At 44.1% G+C, this 19,527-nt stretch overlaps 2 protein-coding genes across 6 annotated transcripts in view; one reads left to right on the top strand and one right to left on the bottom strand.

Moving 5' to 3' along the window:
- The window catches only part of MTOR (mechanistic target of rapamycin kinase), a 62,958-nt gene extending 54,298 nt beyond the window's left edge, over positions 1-8,660 (bottom strand). For all 3 annotated transcript variants that reach the window (XM_031506675.3, XM_085558974.1, XM_021537840.4), the window contains exons 1-12: positions 8,519-8,660; positions 7,312-7,475; positions 6,819-6,927; positions 5,275-5,507; positions 4,720-4,920; positions 3,871-4,005; positions 3,181-3,456; positions 2,745-2,853; positions 1,780-1,966; positions 1,468-1,596; positions 405-649; positions 10-225 (exon numbers count right to left, since the gene is read on the bottom strand). In XM_031506675.3, the coding sequence (XP_031362535.3) occupies positions 10-225; positions 405-649; positions 1,468-1,596; positions 1,780-1,966; positions 2,745-2,853; positions 3,181-3,456; positions 3,871-4,005; positions 4,720-4,920; positions 5,275-5,507; positions 6,819-6,927; positions 7,312-7,475; positions 8,519-8,633 (2,119 nt within the window). In that variant the 5' untranslated portion in view covers positions 8,634-8,660. The remainder of the gene's footprint in view (positions 1-9; positions 226-404; positions 650-1,467; positions 1,597-1,779; positions 1,967-2,744; positions 2,854-3,180; positions 3,457-3,870; positions 4,006-4,719; positions 4,921-5,274; positions 5,508-6,818; positions 6,928-7,311; positions 7,476-8,518) is intronic.
- Positions 8,661-8,794: 134 nt separating this feature from the next.
- Positions 8,795-16,314, top strand: UBIAD1 (UbiA prenyltransferase domain containing 1). Of its 3 annotated transcripts, none has more exons than XM_085558989.1 (3): positions 8,795-9,702; positions 9,859-10,411; positions 12,272-16,314. In XM_085558989.1, exons 2-3 carry the CDS (start codon positions 9,889-9,891, stop codon positions 12,757-12,759), a joined length of 1,011 nt encoding a protein of 336 aa, XP_085415115.1. In that variant the 5' UTR covers positions 8,795-9,702; positions 9,859-9,888; the 3' UTR covers positions 12,760-16,314. The 3 variants fall into 3 exon arrangements, with proteins under 3 accessions (XP_085415115.1, XP_021393514.1, XP_085415114.1); XM_021537839.3 differs by having other exon boundaries at positions 8,813-8,862; XM_085558988.1 differs by lacking the exon at positions 8,795-9,702 and having other exon boundaries at positions 9,738-10,411.
- The last annotated feature ends 3,213 nt before the right edge of the window (positions 16,315-19,527 follow it).

Raw genomic sequence — 19,527 nt, 5'->3', positions numbered from 1 at the left:
CACACTAACCTGGGTCAGTTATTCCAACTACAAGCAGTTTGCTGAGGACATCAGCCACGACCTGCACTGCTGTCTGACTGACCACATGGGCATGACCACTGATCAAGTGGATGGAGGGTGTGAGCAGGCGAGAGCACGTGCGGGCCGCTTCCATGCGGATCTCCTTGTGTTCGCTGTTCAGGAAGTGATCTGCGCAATGCCGAACGAACTGAGTCAGGGAGTGGCCTGAAAAGAGCAAGATGGGTAGTTAAACACAGGTTTACACCTCAATTACCAGTTTTACCAGAGAACAGGAGTTTAAAGAACATGCCCCCAGAATTTTTCTGCTACTTGTACTCTACTCCAATGCTCCAGCTGTTTCTATCCCATATGCCCTTGCCCCCTGCTTCCTTATTTCATCTTACCTTCAAACTCAAAGCTACCGAGTGTACGCAGGGCAAGGGTGATGCTCCCCACATCACTGGCCTCTGGGATGTTGGTGAGACTGGGGGAGGCCAGCTGGTGGGCAAGGCCCTTTGGCATGCCTGGATGTCGCAGAGGCTTGTGCATCAGAACAAGAGAGAGCATTTTCAGCAGCCCATCCTGGATATCTTTCTTCAGCTGTGGGATCTGACGGCTCAAATCGTACAGCACAGCTGTTAGAGCAGGGCTGAGGGCAAAAAACAAGCAAAAGTCATTAGAAAAGAAACAATGATGTGCATATTTCACCTTTTTGGTTATTTATGCCTTTGCCAATCAGAATATAATTGTGGGCATTCACACACAAGAGCAACATCTGCAAGCAGAGCACAGGGTCCTTGTGTGAACTGAGGCACGAGGTGACCTTCCTGTATAAACTGGGTGAGCAAAGTCTCAGGACTGCTGGGACATCACTACATTAGCCAGTGTTGCTGTAATACTGTTACAAATCTAAATGACTTCTTACACTTAGGTTTTTTTAAACAAAAAAGCAACTAAATTTACTTCCAGATGACAATATAATTTAAACAGCGTTGTGCTACATGAAAACATTCTCCACACCTTTCCATACTAACAACTTAATGAACTCCTCCAATAAGGAGTGGCAGCTACAAAGGTGAAAGAAGCCAGGATCAATTACTCAGCACTTCAGCTCTCCTTCTCTGCCAGTTTGATATGGCACAAGTCTACTGGCTGTCAGATGCTTTCAAAAATTTCACAGGCTGCTGTCAAACATGATTGAATAGTGGAAAATAAAGGAGACTGCTTTTGGACTAGCTGTTCTACAACAAGAATTCTTTACTGAGATATGAATTCTCTTAAACAACAGACACGTTAACAGTTAAAAGATACCGTTCTTCTGAAACAGCTATAGTGATCTTCTGAAAGATCACTTATGTCAACTTAAAAGCAATACTCTTCCTTATCAATCTGAAAACTTTTAAGATCTCACTCTGTATGGTTGACAATGCCATCCTGCAGCTAACAGCAAAACAGATTTATGCTTACCTCAGGCCCACAGCCAGCATAGGTTCCAAAAGCTCTTTGATGTCCTGCTGGATACTGGGTCCCATGGCTCGTGCCAGCATACTAATGCAGGTGAAGACTGTGGCATCAACCTGCACAGACTTCTGTCTCCTGGAAAAGGACCACAAAATTACTAGGAGCTGCTATTTTTCAAACATCTTTCCTCATCCTCCTTCTGTGCTATCACTCTCACAGAAACACTTCTGATTTTACTACAAGAATTTGATCCCACATTACAAAAATTATATAAAGAGCAAATGTTTCCATTTCTTCCTCTAACTTTCACATACTTACTTGTGGGCAAAGTCCTTTGGGGGAAGAGCTGCTTTTATGATTTCAAGGACTTTTGGTAGGTAAGCTTGAAACTCAGACCTCACGGCCACAGAAAGCAAACCCAAGGCCTGGAAGGCTGCTGTGCGCTCCTTCTCCTTCTTCACACAACTGAGAACATGATTCATGGTGTCTGGAAGATACTGATCAGCTGCCCATAAGAGAAAACAATACAGATATTAGAATTCACTTAGGTTTATACAGCTGCATAACATTTCCAACTAAACATTTACAAGTGTAAAACTAGAAAACAGACATAGTAATATTAAATTTGCTGATGTGATCAGTGGCAAACATGTCCCCATATAATAAACAAAGGCTTTGTTTTTAAAAAGAAAAATCATCAGAATAAAAGAGCTATAAAACACCCTCACTGCAAGAGGTTTTAAACACATATAAGATCCAAGCATCTTGGTTTCATGGTGATTGATTAGAAATTTGGAATAATTAAAGGAAAAATTGTTACAACCCACTAAGAGCTCCAACTCTGATACTTTCCTAAACTTGCTTGATAAATCAACTAAACTGCTTTAAAGCTGGCAGGTATTTCCCAGTACATGCCACTGAGAAAAAGGAAGAGAACTCTAACAATATTTGGCATATACCGAGTCAGAGCATGAGAGAATTCTCCTCTAAGTCTGACATATTGAGGAGAAAACAAAAAAAGGAGGTGTTTATGTCTTATGGTATTGATCACCAAATTCTGACAATAGATTTCAATGTATTTTCTTCATCAGAGCAACATTCTGGCATCAGCTATCAAGTCACACTTATTCAGAAAAAAAGACTGTCTTCCCACAGAGGAATGTGCTCATCAGACCAGCATCACAATTGGTGTGCTGCACAAGTTCACCTGGACCACAGAGATCTGGATAACTTCCAGCTCAAATTCCCCAATATTTCTAACATCCAACCATGCATCTTGTCACCTGTGAATGCTGAAGGACGGAAAGCTGCCAATCGTGGTAGCAGATTGAGAACTGTCATCTGGATCAAAGAATTTTTGCTGGTTCTGCACTTGAGAACCCACTGACAGACCTGGAAGGAAATAGATTAGGCTTTAAAAGAATGGCCATCGGCAGTAGCACACAAATGTTTATTACCTGTGTGCTTTTAGGCATTCTACTGACATTTTGCTTCAGAGTCCATCAAAGAAAAGGAAAAGCAAGACTGCTTCCAAAAGGAAATAAACAATTTGCCCCAAGACAGACAATTACAAAGCCACAATACATGTAAATATTGAGTTTTGAAGGCTCAGTTCAATACTAGCTGGTATTGCCTGCTAAGTAAAAACATGGAGAACATCTGTTCTTGCAGAACAGATGTTGACAATGTTGGGAGACAAGTTGAGGAACAAATACATACTTGATCAAATTTCTCTTCCATGAGATCCCTGCAGCATCGACTTTCTACCAAAGTAGATTTTACTGGGACAGGAGAGGTTGCAAAACCCATAATTCCTTGGTGAGCACTGTACCCCAGGAGACCAGCCAAAGCATTTGACTGAGAGGGCTGAAGAGACTGAAAGCTTGTGAAGGGAGTGATGTGGCGAGGCTTGGTACTGAAGCCCATCAGGTCTTTGCAGTACTTGTCATGAACAAGCTGCTGCTGAGTGATCTCCTCCATCTCCTCTCTAAGGCGCTGGACAAAGTAGAGAAACATTAAAAAAATAAAATGTAACTAAGATACTCTCAGTACAGTGTTACCCAAATCTCCTGAATAGCATCCTGTATAATCAATATTGAAACGGCTGTAAAACATCAACTGAGTAAAATCCAGCAAAAATATTTGAGTATCTAACATGCAAGAGAGTCCTCATTCCTTAGAAAAAACATTTTTCATTGTATTTAATCAAGGTAATAGACTTTCTGTCAGAGCTTATTACCTCCTCAGCCCAAACTTGTCCCTTCTAATTCTCTAACACACTTTAATGCTCAACGAGATGAGTTTTGCACTCAACAAACCCATTGCAACACTAAGATATTTCCACAGACTGCAGAGCTGCTGTATACTCTCAATCAACCCCCATAATCACCACCTTGCTCCTTTGCTCACCTCTCCCTCCATACTGCTGATTCTCACTAGCTCATTGAGGATCAGTAAGGCACCGTGGATTCGGTCATCACGATTCATTCCTTTCTCTTTGGCCAAAGTCTCATCAAAGCCCTTCTCAGCCTCTTCATATGTATGCTTGGGGGAAAAGAAAAAAATCTCAGTGACAAGGCAGAAACAAAGTCTGTGGAAATGAAGTAGTACTGTCAGTCAAGAGCTACTGACATTCTGAATTTTCCAAGAGTAGCCACAAACCTCAACCGAGTAATAAAAGAAATATAAGGCAATAAAATTCTGATTCACCCAAAAGTTGTGGACTCTGCTGCAGAGCATTTTCAGCAGCACTAATCCAACAACATGGTATCAGCTTCATTGCTATCTGCAGCACTTATTTGATTACAAGAAATTCAAATGCATAACATCTGACTGCACTGCCAAAAACTCACTTGATATCACCAAGCTTGAATTCATGTGACAATGGCAGCAAAGGTTCAGACATAAGAATTCTTACCTTTCGCACTTATGTTTTATCTACACTAATAAAACCCTCTACTAGAAAGAGATTAAACTAGATAATTGCATGGCTATAAAACTAGGTCAAGTTCAACAGCTGAAGATGAGTTGCAGATAGAACAATGTAACCTTGAAGGAGTTAAACCTTGCTTACTTTTGCAGCAGTAGGCTGAAAGAGCTACTCACTTTAAAAGCTATTGTATTTTCAACCCTTTCAAGGAGAGGCAGTTTTTTTACTGACAAAGGTGACAGGTTCTTAGCTTAGCCAGCTCTTCTGAAAACTGGCACTTCACCATCTGCATTATAAGGGGCTGCTTCAAAACAAATTTATTTTCTTACTCTGTACCACTGGGGTTTCTGCATCTCTTTTGGCTCCCGTTGCGTGGTAAGGATAAGGCAGGCTCTTAAGGCAGAGACAGCTCCCTCTCGGATGGCCTGTTTGGGATCCCACACAGCCACAAATATATTGTCAAAGAACGGCTGCACTTGTTGGAAGAAGAAGGTAGGCACGCTGATTGCCAGCTCCCGCAAGACAAGAACCTGGAGGTGGGGAGGGAAACAGCAACAATCTGAAAGATGAGACACACAGAGACAAACCTCATAACTTTTACAGTGTAGCACCATTTGTTTAGACTGTCAACATCTGTGAGCTGTTCCATCCCCACACTCTGACAATTCCCAGCATAACAGAGTCTTGGTCTTCATTAGTCACTGAGCTAATGGAGAAGCAATGAAGCAGCACACTGTCTGCCATGACAGCATTACAGATTCTCAGATATGGACTGGCAACCATTCCCATTCCTGACCAAAGCTTTTCTGAAGATTTCTGTGCATATTTCCTACCACTGTTCACTAATCCCAACTATTTCAGGAAAATAAAAAGGCATCACTTACAGCTGCATGTCTACGACCTTCATTCCTGTCAGCTCCCAGCCATTCCAGAGCTCTTTTCACCTCAAACTCCACATACTCAGCTGTGAAGGTGTCACCAGCCATTGCAAGCCGCCCAATAGCCTTGGAAGCCATCTCCATTACAACAGGGTCATTGGATGGCAAGAGGTTCCTCAGGTAGTTGGCAAACCTGCCAATACGGGTGGCATTGCCTCCTTCAACACCGATAAGACTTGCTGCAGAGAAAGGGAGCAATGCTGTAGTTCTCATGTGCTGCAGTTCTCCCAAAGAGTCATAAGGCAGACAGCAGAAAATCCCTGGATGACAGCTAGTATTCCCTACACATTCCTTAAAGTTTCCTATTAAGTCCCTCTAAACTAAAAATCCACAGGGTGAAAAAAAAAAATAAAAAATCAAGCACAGGAAAAGGCCACCATTCTTTTGAGCCTGAAGTTTTCAAGTGAGTGGAAAAATGCATCTGGTAGCCTCATAGATTTTCCCCATTTTTAGTTTTAGAAGAGAAAAAAAAGTAATTCACCCTGGGATCACAGACCTGTTCCTAATAGAAAGACATACATCTGCATGCAACTACTATAGCTAGTCCACCTCACAAGAGAGGTCAAAGACTGAAGAGACCAAGGAAATGCTCTCCTCCTCAGCCCTAGAGACAGTCTCTCCTGGTCAGGGTGGAGGCAATTCCTCAGACACCAGCATGGCAGAAGCTTTTGTTGCCAGTGCCTGGGTTGCACTTGTTTTATAGATAAAGAGGCTATCAGGGTTGTCAAGCTGGCAGCTTTCAACATCATTAAATTCACAAAGCAATTTGAATGTGATACTGTAAGCTTAAGACCTGATGTTATCAATAAAGATTTCTCTAAGGGATTTACGCTGCCTTCAAACACATTGGGATTGGATGATTATGTCTGTGAGCCTAAACCATAAACATCTCTTTGGCTATTTAAGAAGTAACAGCTACAATACAGGCTCTTTGCCTGGAAGGCAAAGTATTTATGCAAGCTGACTTCCCATAGAGTGTGGATTCAGGCAGCTCTGCAATCTCACAGAGAGCACACAGCCAGAGCCACTAATGGAGAGGCTGATCACAATCACAGCAGAAGCTATGTGAGCCCCTCTTGGGGATGCAAGTTACTGTTATAGAGCCAGGTAAATTTAAATAACAAGAATCAATCTTTCCAGATGGAAGAGAGTTGAGAAAGTCAGCCTAGCCTGAAACATATAAAGGGGCAGTACAAAGTGTTCTCAGCCGAGCTCCAGAACAGAATTTTCATGAGCTCAGCATTCACATTTGATGCTCAACTCCCAGAAGAGCTGAAAGTCCATTAAGTACCAGGTTTTCAGCCATTCTCAGTAGCTCCCATGCTGACACTTCAGGCAGATTTTCAGAGCCAGCAACTAGAACACACCCAGTATCCTGAGCTGTCAGATATCAGACCCCGACCATAAAAGCTCATTCCTTTTGAAATGTGTCCCTAAAGATAGTTGCATGAAGAGAAAACTCAGCAGAGGCATTATGCACTTTCACTTACCTATAGCCAGAATGCCACCCTTCCTTTCATTTGCATCAGAGCTAGAGACCAGCTCAAATATGTGATGGTTCAGCTGATCATAAAACCTGGTAGATTCTTCCTGACTCATCTGTAAAAGCAAAAAGTTCAAATCAGCTTTCAGCATTCTCTTCCTCCCTCCTGCTCCAAAACCTCCAAAAAGACAGTGCTTCATATGCCACTTAAACAGAAAGACATTAAATCAACCATACATTACAAGCTCAAAAAAAGTTTCTCTTATTTGTGACCTATATGCAGCAAGTTTATTTATTCTGGTATTTGACTACCCGTTTGTGTCACCAACTTGCTCACCTCTCCTACATGCCAGGGAGCAAAGACAAGCTCTCCACTGTGCCCCATTTCTTCCCTGAGACCAGCTTCCATATTCCAAAAACCTCCATTCCCAAGGCACCCAGCCCAATAATCTACACTCAGATGATGCACAAAGATAAATAATCCCATTTGTAGCACTCACCTCACGCAGCTCCATGGTGACATAATGCTGCAGGTCCTTGGCAGCTTTCGCCCTCGTCTCCTCGCTGCGACTCTTCAAGCCATTGGCAAATTGCTGGAGAATGGACACAGTGCCCGACATGGTGGTAGTGTGCTGGGGCTCAGGGGCATCAAGTCCTGTAAATTCTTCAGAGAGACACATTTTTTACTGCTTGAATTGAAATCTCCAAGCTTCTCTCGTAAGGCCTTCCCTCCTAACTGTTCCCAAAATAACCATAAAGATGCTGTGTAGACCATAAAATTACAAGTAATGACTATATTCCTTAGGCATTACACTCCATGATAAAACTGTATCACCACGTATCATGACACCCAGCCTATTTGCTCTCTAGTTCCTCAAATACCAAAATACATTACAGTAGGCCAGGTCCTCTAGGGTGATCTAATCTTAAATCAAGAATAATGCAACAGTTGAAAAACAGCAGGGTGAAACCAGGGTTTGCAATTACCAATAATAAGTAAGCACAACCATTCCAAGGATTATATCACGATCATATCTGACTCCTCCCTGAACACTTTCATCCAAGTTTCTTCACAGAAATCTCAGTGTTACACCAACACAAGGAAGACTCAGCACTGGCAAGTGTTACATTCTCCAACAGATATTTAGAGATGGGGGGTCCAGTTATAGCAACACCAATCATTGCAACAGGGGGTTTCCTAGCATGACACATAAACAAACTTTCTCGGGAGCCTTTCTTTATGTCAAAAACATTTCAGACGCTTGACGCTCCCCCATATTCAGATTACATAAGACCAAGCCAAGCACTAACACCAGAACTCCAACTGCTTCTCCCCAAATATTCCACACGCGCTCGCAGACATCCAGCGGGACCACAGGTGAGGCGGCTGCTGGCAGGAGCCCAGGAGAGGCTCCGCATCAAAGAGCAGCGCGGGGGGTGGATACTGACATCAACCCAGCCCGGAGCCGGTGCCTGGCACTCCCTCAGGGCCACAGAACGCGGCGGGCCCGAGCCGGGGCTGGGGGAGCGCCGCAGGCCGAGCGTGAGGGAGGGTGAGGCGGGGCGAGGCGAGCACGGCCGGCGGGGCCGCAGGGCGGCAGAGCCGCGCGGCCGGGGGCTCGGGCAGGTCGGGGCGGGCGGGAAGCGGGAGCTGAGGGGAAGGGGAGCCGATGATGATGACAGGCACCGCCGCTCTCACTCACTCACCCGCCGCCGCCTCCCCTACTCCGGGCCCCGGGCCCGTGCCTGCCCCGCCGCCGCGCCCGCAGCGCCGGCGAGCCGCCGCTGGCCAATAGGCGCCCAGGAATGCCTTGATCGGCATCTCGTCTGACCAATAGGAAAAGAGAAACGGGGAAAACGCGCTCAAATCTCCGCCCCTGACCCAAAGAACCGCAAGGACAGCCGCCTTTCGACCAATCATCAAGGCAGTGGAGACTGAGTGGCAGTAAAGCTGACCAATAGAATGGCTGGGTTTACCCAGTAGGCCCGCCTTCCCGACGCCGGCTTCCGCCCTTCCGTGAGGTGCCGGCTATGGCCGGGCTGCAGCATGGGTAGGTAGCTATCATCGCCTGCTCGAGCTTGTGTGAAGCGTTTGGCACCGTTCCGCATGACATCCCGGTCTCTGAACTGGAGAGACGTGGATTTGATGGATAGACCACTCGCTGGATAAAGAACTAGCTGGATAGACGCGCGTAAAGAGTTGCGGTCAGCGATTCATTGTCCACATCGAGACCAGGGACGAGTGGCGTCCCTCAGGGGTGGTGCTGGGGCTGATAGTATTCACCAACTTTGTCGGCGACATGGACAATGGGATTGAGGCACCCTCAGAAAGTGACACCGAGCTGTGCGGTGCTGTTGTGGAAGAAGAGAAGGCTGTGTGCAGATCTCGGAGCAGCCTTTCAGTACCAGGAGGGGCATACAAGGAGGGACTCTTAACCAGGAACAAGGGCGAACAGGTTCAGACTAAAAGAGAGGAAATTCAGTTTAGATGTTAGGAAAATGTTTGGGGAGGTCGTGGCACAGAGAAGCTGTGGCTGCCCCATCCATAGAAGTGTTGGATGGGGCCTGGGCCAGTGGAAGATATCCTGCCCATGGCGGGATGAAACCAGAGGAGCTTTAAGCTCCATCCCGGCGCAAGCTGAGCCCCGAGTGCGCTTTGCGCATGCGTGACGGGAGCGGGGAGGGCACTGCCGCGCCGTGCTCCGCCGAAATGTGTCCGGCTGCCCGTGACAGCGCAAGGGCGGCTGTGTCCGCGCCAGGCTTCGTGTCGTGGCGGCTATGACACGAATCGTAGTGCCGGCGCGTGCTGCGGGGTGACCCCCTCGCTGCCTCGCGTGACACCGCGGGCCGCTAAATTTTCGTTTTAATTTGACAGCGGGAGGTGCCGGCAGGTGCGGAACTCTTGGCGCGGGGCCGCGGGGGTGGCGAGGCCGCGCAGGCCGGCGGCCGCGTAATGGCGGCGCCCGCGCATCTCCCGCCGGCCGTGACGGCGGCGGCGCCCCTCGCTCCGCCCGGGCCCCGCTAACGAGCGGCCCTTCCCCCTCTAGGTGCTGCCGCTGCGAGGCGGCGGGGCGAGCATGGGACCGGCGGAGCTGGTGCAGAAGATCAGTATCAGCGCCGAGAGCCCCCGCGGCAGCGGCAGCGAGAGCGGCGGCGCGGCGTTGGCGGGCGTTGAGGGAGCCGCCCCCGGCAGCTGGAGGCACAAGTGTGCGGCCTACGTGCTGGCGCTCCGGCCCTGGAGCTTCAGCGCCTCGCTGACCCCCGTGGCGCTGGGCAGCGCGCTGGCCTACCGCGCCGAGGGAGCGCTGGACCCGGGGCTGCTGCTGGGGAGCGCCGTGACCGTCCTGGCTGTGCACGGGGCCGGCAACTTGGTGAACACCTATTATGACTTTTCCAAAGGCATCGATCATAAGAAGAGTGATGACAGGACGTTGGTGGACCAGATTTTGGAGCCGCAGGATGTGGTGCGGTTTGGAGTTTTTCTCTACACCGTGGGCTGTATCTGCGCTGCTGGTCTCTACGCTGTCTCGACGCTCAAGCTGGAGCACCTGGCCCTGATTTACTTTGGAGGACTTTCCAGCTCCTTCCTTTATACCGGAGGTAAGTGCTGCATCCCGTTAGTTGTGAATCTGCTTGTAGAAGTGATAGAATCAGCAGAATTGTCAAGAGGCTTCTAGAAGACACAGTGCACTGCAATAAAATATGTGTGGTGTTTCCTGAAGTACTGGTACATAAAGTTACATTCTTTGCAATTGAATATTGTGGGAAGAGTCATACTAACATCTTCATTTAGATAGTGGTGTTGAGGCATTACTGTTTACAAATATGGCTTTAGATGCTTCCCAGAACTGTTGCTGAATCTTTTTGTGAAGTTTATCTCATATCCTTTAGCAGTGTTGCTAATGGCATATTTTCTTTGCTGGGAATGTTACTTTGTTTTGGAATGTTTCGTTGTTATTCTTTAGATGGAGCTTCACTGTGAATGCTGTACAGTGTGTGATTCTCCTTAATAAGACAAGGATATTTTAGTGTCTTCCTGTGTTGGATAGACAGATACAAACATCATTAGTAGGGGAAGAAAAAACAGCTGAGTTTCTAACTGTCAGAATTTCAGTTATGCGGGTTTCCCTGAAACTGTCTTGTCATTTTTTGCATTTTGTTCTGAGCATTTTCTATATTTCTTTAGGATCAGGTTTTCGTATACATGATCACACTGAAAAAAAAATACCTTATTTCTGTAGGTTTCTGAAAAGACAGGTCTTTCTAGATGGGCATTAAAACCTGGCCCTTACATTTTTTGTCTGGAGAAATTCTTACCTTAAAAAAGAAGGAGATAATGTGTTTCTTGTCCATAGCTGCATGTGCTTTGGTTGTTTTGTAATGTTCCTATGAGAAAGGCTGTGTGGGTATTCTCAGAGAGAAATGGAAAGTTTCTAACCAGACAGAAGCCTGAGAAACTGTTGAGAAGAATGTAAATAAGGTTCTTTATCTTCTTGTTGTTCACATTGTTTATAGTTAGGTTTTGGTACTGCATGTCTTTCACTGCACATCAATAGGTGAGATGTTTTTACTTCAGGACCAATATAAAGAGTGATAAATAAATCAGTTATACTCGCAGCCTTCTGAACAAAGTCTATTCATTCCTATCCTGCCTCAACAGCATCAAGGCTGGATATATAGAAATATGGGAATGATTTATTTAAAAATATGGATATTGATCTAGTACCAATATCCAACTGTGATGGACAAAAACTCTCTAACAGTTTAAAGTTGAAAAATGTGTGTTTATTGTGTGTGGGATCACTCCCAAATCCACACCGCAGCTTCCAGGTGATTACAGAGTCTTTTTATCCATACAAATATTGAATATCCAAAATACAAATCCATATTCATCATTTTGGTACATCCCATTCCCTGCTTTGTATGCTAATCACTCCAAAAGCCATTCAGAATGCAGTGGTTTGTTCCTTGAAATGGGTCGGTGTCCCTTTCATGGGGAGGGGTCCCAAAATGAGGAAGTCAATGAAGTCTTCCTCGTTCTGACCTTTCTACCTTTTCAATGCCAATATGACAAATGAACTCTTGGTAGAACTCCCATTCCTTGTCTTCAGTTGGTTTCAGAGCAGAGGAGGCCCACAATTGTCTTATGTTCCTAAAAGCTATTTGTTAGTTTTTATATTCTTCATTATAAACCCAGCTAACTAAACATTGTGCTGACAAGCAATCAATTATTAGTTAACTCCTAACTCATAACTTCATCACGGCCTACTCATTTATTTGAATTAACTCTAGTAAGGTTTATCTCTAACTAAAATCTTAGCTCCTTTAAAATCTCTAAATTCCTTAAAATTTACGTTTCAGGAATAGGAATATTCCTATGGGAACTGTTATGTCATCCATGCTCTTCTGTCATTTGAATTATTTAATGATGCTTGACTTTATCCTTGTGTCTTGCCACAGGAATTGGATTTAAATACGTTGCGCTTGGCGACGTGGTGATCCTGATCACCTTTGGGCCCCTGGCTGTGATGTTTGCCCACGCAGTGCAGGTTGGTTACCTGTCTCTGTCACCCCTGCTCTACGCTGTCCCTCTGGCCCTCAGCACCGAGGCCATCCTGCACAGCAACAACACACGGGACATGGAGTCGGACCGGCAGGCGGGCATTGTCACCTTGGCCATCCTCATTGGCCCCACCTTCTCCTATATCCTCTACACTGTGCTGCTCTTCTTGCCCTACCTGATTTTCTGTGTGCTGGCCACACGTTATACCATCAGCATGGCACTGCCACTGCTCACCATCCCCATGGCATTTTCGCTGGAAAGACAATTCCGGAGTCAGAACTTCTGCAAAATTCCTCAGCGGACAGCCAAACTCAACCTACTGCTGGGCCTTTTCTATGTCTTTGGCATTACCTTGGCACCAGCTGGTGCTCTGCCCAAACTGTGAAAAGAGCTGTGGGGTCAAGCCTCATAATTCACTATTCATGCCAATTAACAGTGAATAAATATGAATTTATGAATAAATGGACGTTATGGACAGTGAGAAGAATGGAAAGACCTTGCACTGTTGATAGTGAAATTATGATTTCTGGTCATGGAAAGCTTATAGAACACAGCTTATACTTTCAAAAAAGTGATTTATCAGTTCTTCAGAAGAACTGTGTGGCTTTGATGTGAGGAACAAGGTGACAGGTCAAGGAAATGTTTAAAGAACCTCATCCTTCTGCTATGTAATTTTTTCACTGTCAGTTCACTCTATGAAAGATAGAGCCTCAAATCACACTCTCCATTCACTTCACAAGCACAATGATTTCTCTTATCACTTCTTTTCTTATAGTGGTGAAAGAGTCCAGTGGCTCCCATATGGGAGTCAGAAAACACTGCCAAATGTTTAGCATCACAACGTAGGTGCCATTAATTCACTTCCTTTTAAGTGTATTTCATCTTCATCTCTAGTATGTTTTAATTTTTGTTTTGTTTTTCCTAGCCAAATTTTGAGCTTTTATTTCCAAGCCCCCCGAAATGCACTAGATACTGATTCATGAACTATTGCTTCTGCTTGTCCCATATAGTCTAGAAATCTCAAAGTTATAAATCTCTGTGGATTGTAGTGCTAAAATGAGGCACAAATAGCCCACTGCACAAACTTCAGGCCAAAACCAGTATATCTGTATTCTTCTACAAAAGCTGAAGATGTAAATGCAAACATGCAACTGGAAAGCCCTTAATGGGTAGAAAAACAAATGGTTTCCATTTTTTATTTGCATAGAATTTACTCTCTGAAATGACAGTTTTTGAGTTAGGGGGAGGTGACAGAGTGACACATTTCTCTGAATAGCTGTGGATTAGTGGGTACGTAGGTGGAAAACAAATTCTTGATTTTAAAAAAAGCTTTTTTTTCAATTTGTTTTTCTCTCTTTATTTAAAGTATTATTCACAGTATTATCATTAAATGTCTTGTAAGAAGCCCATTTCACCAAAGAAGAAAGTTACAGCGTTACAAAAATCAAATCTGGATTATTGCATTTGCTCTGCATAAAAATTAGGACTGGAAATGGGAAGAAACAAATTTTGTTAACAAGATTTTTCCTAATGGAGTCCTAATGAGTCACAATTAAGTGACCTCTGAAGGGGAGTTCCCCACCTCTTTTCCCCACTCTATACCTTACAGCATTGCTTTGTTTTCTCCTGCAGATCTTGCCACTTGCTGTTCATGTGGCCCTTTGGAGATTTGTTTCTTTCAGCAGCTCTGTAGCTGTGTGAAAAACATGCCAAACATAATGGAGAGAATATGTGCCTTCCAGTGCAAAGATGGATTTGATCCACATGATCCACAACATATTACTTAGTGGCAACTGAATTCTCTTCTGTGTTATTTAGTAGCTGTACACAGGTTTTTGTGAAAAGCTCCTTTGCAGGAGCTCTGATAAGCTCAGAGGAATTGGCACAGGTGAGAGAGCTCCTGGTGCCAGGTCACAGCCCTGCTGTTGAACAAGTGTGTGTGTGTGTGTGTCACCACTGGGTCAGGCTTTTACACACAAGCAATAAACTAGGAGTAAACTCACATGGTGTTACCCTGCATCTGTCACAGGTGAATTATGCCCTTGTGGTGTAAGTCTGAAAGAGCCAAGTGTTCCTTTAGGGCTGAGTTGATGGTACCAGATTAAATGGTAACACTATTTAGAGACTACTTTTATGGCTTTGTGTTATCCAGCAGTTATATCTGAGCTGAAGCTAATGGAAATGCAGGCCTATTTAAGGAGCCACAGTTTCATCTTTTTTTTATTGAAATGGGCAAATTATCTTTCTAATCTGGCTAGGCACAGGACAAGAAAAGATGGACTTCAGCAGCTGCTTCCTACAGCAAAATACTTGTTAGGATTAAAAGCACAAGGAGAAAATGCAAGAGTTCAGCTCGGATGAAGGGGGATATCCAGAAGGTTTTGGAAACTATTCAATGCAAATACACACAACAGAGTTTCTGCTGTTGCTTCTTCGTGGACCTACAGAATGAAGAAGAGCCTAGCTCAAATATCCATTTCACATTTCTGCAAACCAAAAGCTTTTGTAGGGATAAGTAAGGGCTGAGCTGACAAATCTGTTAACCTTGCAACTGGGGATATGCAGGTTTATTGGGTTAATCCTTTCCTTTGTAGCAGCTGTGTGCTTCATTTTAGGATAGCTTGGTTTTTAATGGTTTTCCCTTTCAAAGAATGGTTAATTTCCTCTACTTTTTTTACAAAAACCACAGTATTCCAGCTAAATTCCTTAAAGTAACTTGGTCTGTATCTTTGATAACTGTAATTGTAATAATGGGAAGATCATTAGTGCTGTGGAGTATGTAACTCTTACTGCATCTTGACTACCCTTTCTTGGGTGGGATGTCTACTTAGGGCTGGAAAGGACCAGTGCTTTTTGTTACTAAGATGAAACAGCTCATTATTACAAAAATACATATGTGGAACACTTTCCAAGGTAGGGGGAATTAAAAGTGTTTTAATAGTAAAACTGAGGTGAAAATTTGGTAATTCCTTACTAGCAGATGCTGGTTGCCTCCAATTCCCTCTCTTTGAAAAATAGTATCATTCCAGGTTCTTAAGGATATTAGTAATAACTAACACATCTTCACCATGGTTTTGAGGAAGTATTTAACTTCTCTGTGTCTCAGAAAACAGCTAATTTTTGCCTAACTTACAGAGTTGCTGAGCTGATATCATTGTTATAAAGAGCTTTGAAAGTAAAAAGTGCTTTATTTCTGTGCTTTCCAAAAAGCTTGTTAGTACTAGAAAGCATTTTAGATATGAATTAACATAAAGGGTGACTTAACCAATGTAATTAGCCCAAAATAATCTTCACATATAATCATTGAGTGGTAAGAGAGGTTCATTTATTGGTTTGCTTTGTGATGAAGATGCTGGGTCTCTTTCCCTACCTCACTTTTCCCTGTCCCATGCTACTTTCCCTGAATATAAACTTCAGAAACTTCTTTCAGGTCACTCTTGATGAGCTGTATTGCAGTGTGATGAATGTGCACTGGTAGATGAACTGATCTGTAGCCCATCTGTTAATGTGTTCTAAAGCACCTCCTGGTCTTTCTTCTTACCCAATAAACTGTCTGAATGTTACTCAGTTAATTATGCTGTGTTTGATTCTTTTATATTACTCAGGTTGTATTTTTGTACATGGATTAAATCATGATCACAAAAGAAAGAGAGAAAGTCTTCATTTGCCTTGTTTATAGTGTAAGTGCCTGAAAAATCATACTTTTTTTTTTGGTGTAAAAGTCCTTTTATGAATCACATAACCCTGTCCTTTATCACAAGGCAAACAGTTCTGTAGCAGTGATCATTTCCTACTAATGGCAGGCTTAGAATAGTTCTGGTATATTAATCAATGTGCAGAATTTTCTCTGATGCAGTTTTCTGTGCCATGTACTGTTCAGTATTTGTAAGGAGGATTCAGCTGAGCTTTAATACCTTTAATAAAGATGAACTTCTCACCAGTTTTTCAGTGCTATGTTCACTGCTCCATACAACTGTGACAGCATAATGCCTCCCCCTTGTGTGTCATAAATGAGCCTAAATAATGATTTGAAATTATCCTGCCTTGGGCAATGGCAGAGTGTGCTTCACAAATGTATTTAGAGTTATAAAGATAAAATGCAGGACAGCATGACATCAATACATGGCTGCTCTTTCCAAATAAGGATGCTTCAAATCTGAGTGTCTGCAGATGGCAGCATTGCTCTTCCATTGCTGCTGCAGCACCTTTTCTCTAGAGGAACCTCTCTTGGTTTGGAAAGATGGGTGTCTGCTAAGGAAGGCAGGAGCCTCCCCTGAAATGGAAAAATCACTTTATTATTCTATATTATTAAGAAACCCATCACCCTTATAGGCAGTCACAATCCAGATGGGCTCAATTGGTCCTTCAATCCAAACACCATCACCAGTGGCCAATTAAGAAACCACCCTTTGGTAAACAAATCTCCATAAAACATTCCACATGTGCACAACAACAGGTGCAGCAAGTGGAGATAAGAATTGCTTATCATTCTTTTCTCTGATCTCACAGCCTTTCCCAGGATGATGCCAAGGAAAGTTGTTTTGCTCTCTGTGGCCAGAGAGCTGCTGCCACACTTTATTCCCTGCTGATGTCCCAGTAAAATGTCTCCAGGAAGCCAAATATGCTGCCCAAAAAGGGAGAAACCGAGGGAGAGCAGCTGGAACATACATAAATGTGCATTTCTCTTAGTATCTGCATTCTTATGATATAGTTGTCATTGCAAAGGGGTCTGAACCAGATCTCTCAGAAGTCCATGCTCAGAATTGAGTCCTCTGGTGGATGGGATCCTGACCAAAAAGAGAGGATAGGCAATGAGGCAGGACAGGATAACTCAGTGGAAACCACAGGATGAGGGTTTAGTGGAGGACATCCATTGAGGAAAGGAGGCTGGTTGGAGATTTGCAGGCATAAGGAAAGTATTTTCTTGTTCCAAGTAACTCTGTTTCATCCCCTCCTGGGAACCTGATCCTCCTTGATCTTCAAAGTTTTGCCTGTGATTCCAAAAGTGTGTCAGCCTCAAAGCAGCTTCTCAGTAGGATGTGGGGGCAAGTGGTCAAAACTCAGCATGAAATGCAGTCCAGCAGCCTGTGGCACCCACAGCAGTTTTAGAACTTCCACTGAATCCTGATCACAGTGGAATTGTCCTCTCCTCATGGTGCTATGATTTTTCACATCAGTGTTACTTATAGTTCTGAAGGGAGCTAGATATACAGGGAGGAAAACTGCTTTATTCTTCTCTGTCATCTTTTTATTGGCCTCTGATGCCCAATTTTAACAAGTTCTGATGGAAAGATTTGTGCTGACAGCAGAGGAAGCCCAAGTGCTCTGCTGCTACAGCTAATGAGAAATCAGTTTCCCTCTGACTGCTCTGTCAGTGTGGTTCAACCAAATCCACAAGATCCTTTCTGCAACAGCAGGAGACCAGCCCATTCTGTGTGTGACTCTGAAAAGGCACTGCTCCAAAAAGGATTAACTCAGGAAGATGCATCTGTGGTAGGAGATGTGTCTCATTGCAGACAGAACCTGTCTGGGGTGGATATGGAGGCAGTCCTCTCTGAAGCTGCTGGGCCATGTTCCCCCACTTCCCTCTGGCCTTCTGCCTGGCTCCCCAGCTGACTGCACTGCCTGTGCCACACAGCAGCTCTTGTAGTTACTGTTCCCTTTAAAGAAATTCCAATAGCAGAAAGGCTTTATATCCTGGTGTTGTTTAATTCCAGATCCCTCGTGTCTAGCACAAAATACCTTGCATGCACTGTGAAGATTGGCTGGAGAGAAGGATTCAGTTACATCACCAGATGGAGCTCACAACATAAGAAATCCTTGACTTGGAAGAGCCAAATGCTGTTATTAACTAAACTGTGTGGTTTAGAAGGAGCTGGTGTGAGAGATGGCAAATTAATGCATGGGGTAAAGATGGAATGTGAAGTGAATGGAGTGGAGCATGGAGGGTACTAAAGTGCTGGAGACCACCCTGGGTCGGGGGTGGCTCCATGTGGTGGAAAAGTCTCTCCTCCACCCGTGCTTCCAAAGAAAGGCTCAGCAGTCTCTGTTGTTTGGTCTCATGGTTGTTTATTGCAAGTTATCTAAAAGATTTTCTTCTCTGCTGCTGTGGTTTGCTCACAGCTCAGGCAGAGGCACACACACACCCTGACATCCTCTCTGACTCCCGACAGCTTCTTCTCTCCCTGCCCAGGGCTGCTGCTCTCTTTTATATGGTACATTACGTGTTAAAATGTTTATAGATTTTCCCAATGCCTACTACCTATATTAAGTGGTGTTTTTCTATCTTTTATATGGTACATTACAAGTTACATGGTTACAGTTTTTCCCCAATGCCTATTACCTATATTAAATGGTGCTTTCCTACTCTAAACCAATCTGTGAGTGCCAACATCACCAAGAACATGGAGGTAAGGAAGAAGAAAGAGGGAGGACAGGAATGGTCAAAATCCCTCCTTCTTAAAACCTCTGACCCCCATGTACAAAACCAAAACCCCCTTGTACAGCACTCAAAAATTCTTCCCTTTACTTTGTGACTACTTCTACTCTAATATCTAAACTTTTGTGACTTCTTGTTCTTCCTGCAAGGTTGTTAAATCATCCCACGGTTCAAACCCAAAATCACAGCTGTTTCCAGCTGCCTGCCAGGGTCTCAAATGCTTCTGACCTGGGCCTGGAACCTCCAAGAATGTCTGAGGGACATTTTGAGTTGTGACACTAAAGAATGGGGGATGAGGAAGCAGAGAGTTGAGAGCTGTTACTTTGCAGTTGCAATTCAGTGAGACACTGCTCTGAGGATCTAATGTATCCCATATTTCTGGGCAGTTTAGGCACCTGTCCTAAGAGTATTCTGTGGAACAGGTAAAGACAGCTGCTACAGGACAATGGCATTTTATCAAGCACAGGTTTATGTGAGCACATTGTCTCTTCAAGCACATGCCTGTCACAGAATAAATAGACAAATCTTTCTGCATCAATTTATTTTGGCCTTTCTTCCACTCCAGGCAAGTTGTTTCACTGACATTACTGTGAGAAACATTCTTTATGAGGAAAGCATTCAGATTGATTCTTTTCAGTAACATTCGTACCATGCAGTCATACTAGGTAGGATGAAAAAAGTGTTACATTCAATTTCTGTCAGTATCGACATCAG

The sequence above is a fragment of the Lonchura striata genome, chromosome 21 (genome assembly GCF_050655825.1).
Source record: "Lonchura striata isolate lonStrDom1 chromosome 21, ASM5065582v1, whole genome shotgun sequence".
Taxonomy (NCBI): Eukaryota; Metazoa; Chordata; class Aves; order Passeriformes; family Estrildidae; genus Lonchura; species Lonchura striata.
Note: the sequence above shows the minus strand (reverse complement) of the source record. Positions and strands in the feature narration are given on the sequence as shown.

What these genes read in the sequence shown, in the direction of transcription:
- UBIAD1 (XM_085558989.1), top strand. Translation starts at nt 9,889, where the DNA reads ATGGGACCGGCGGAGCTGGTGCAGAAGATCAGTATCAGCGCCGAGAGC. An exon ending in CTCCTTCCTTTATACCGGAG is followed by an intron (nt 10,412 to 12,271) that starts GTAAGTGCTGCA and finishes GTCTTGCCACAG; the next exon opens with GAATTGGATTTAAATACGTT.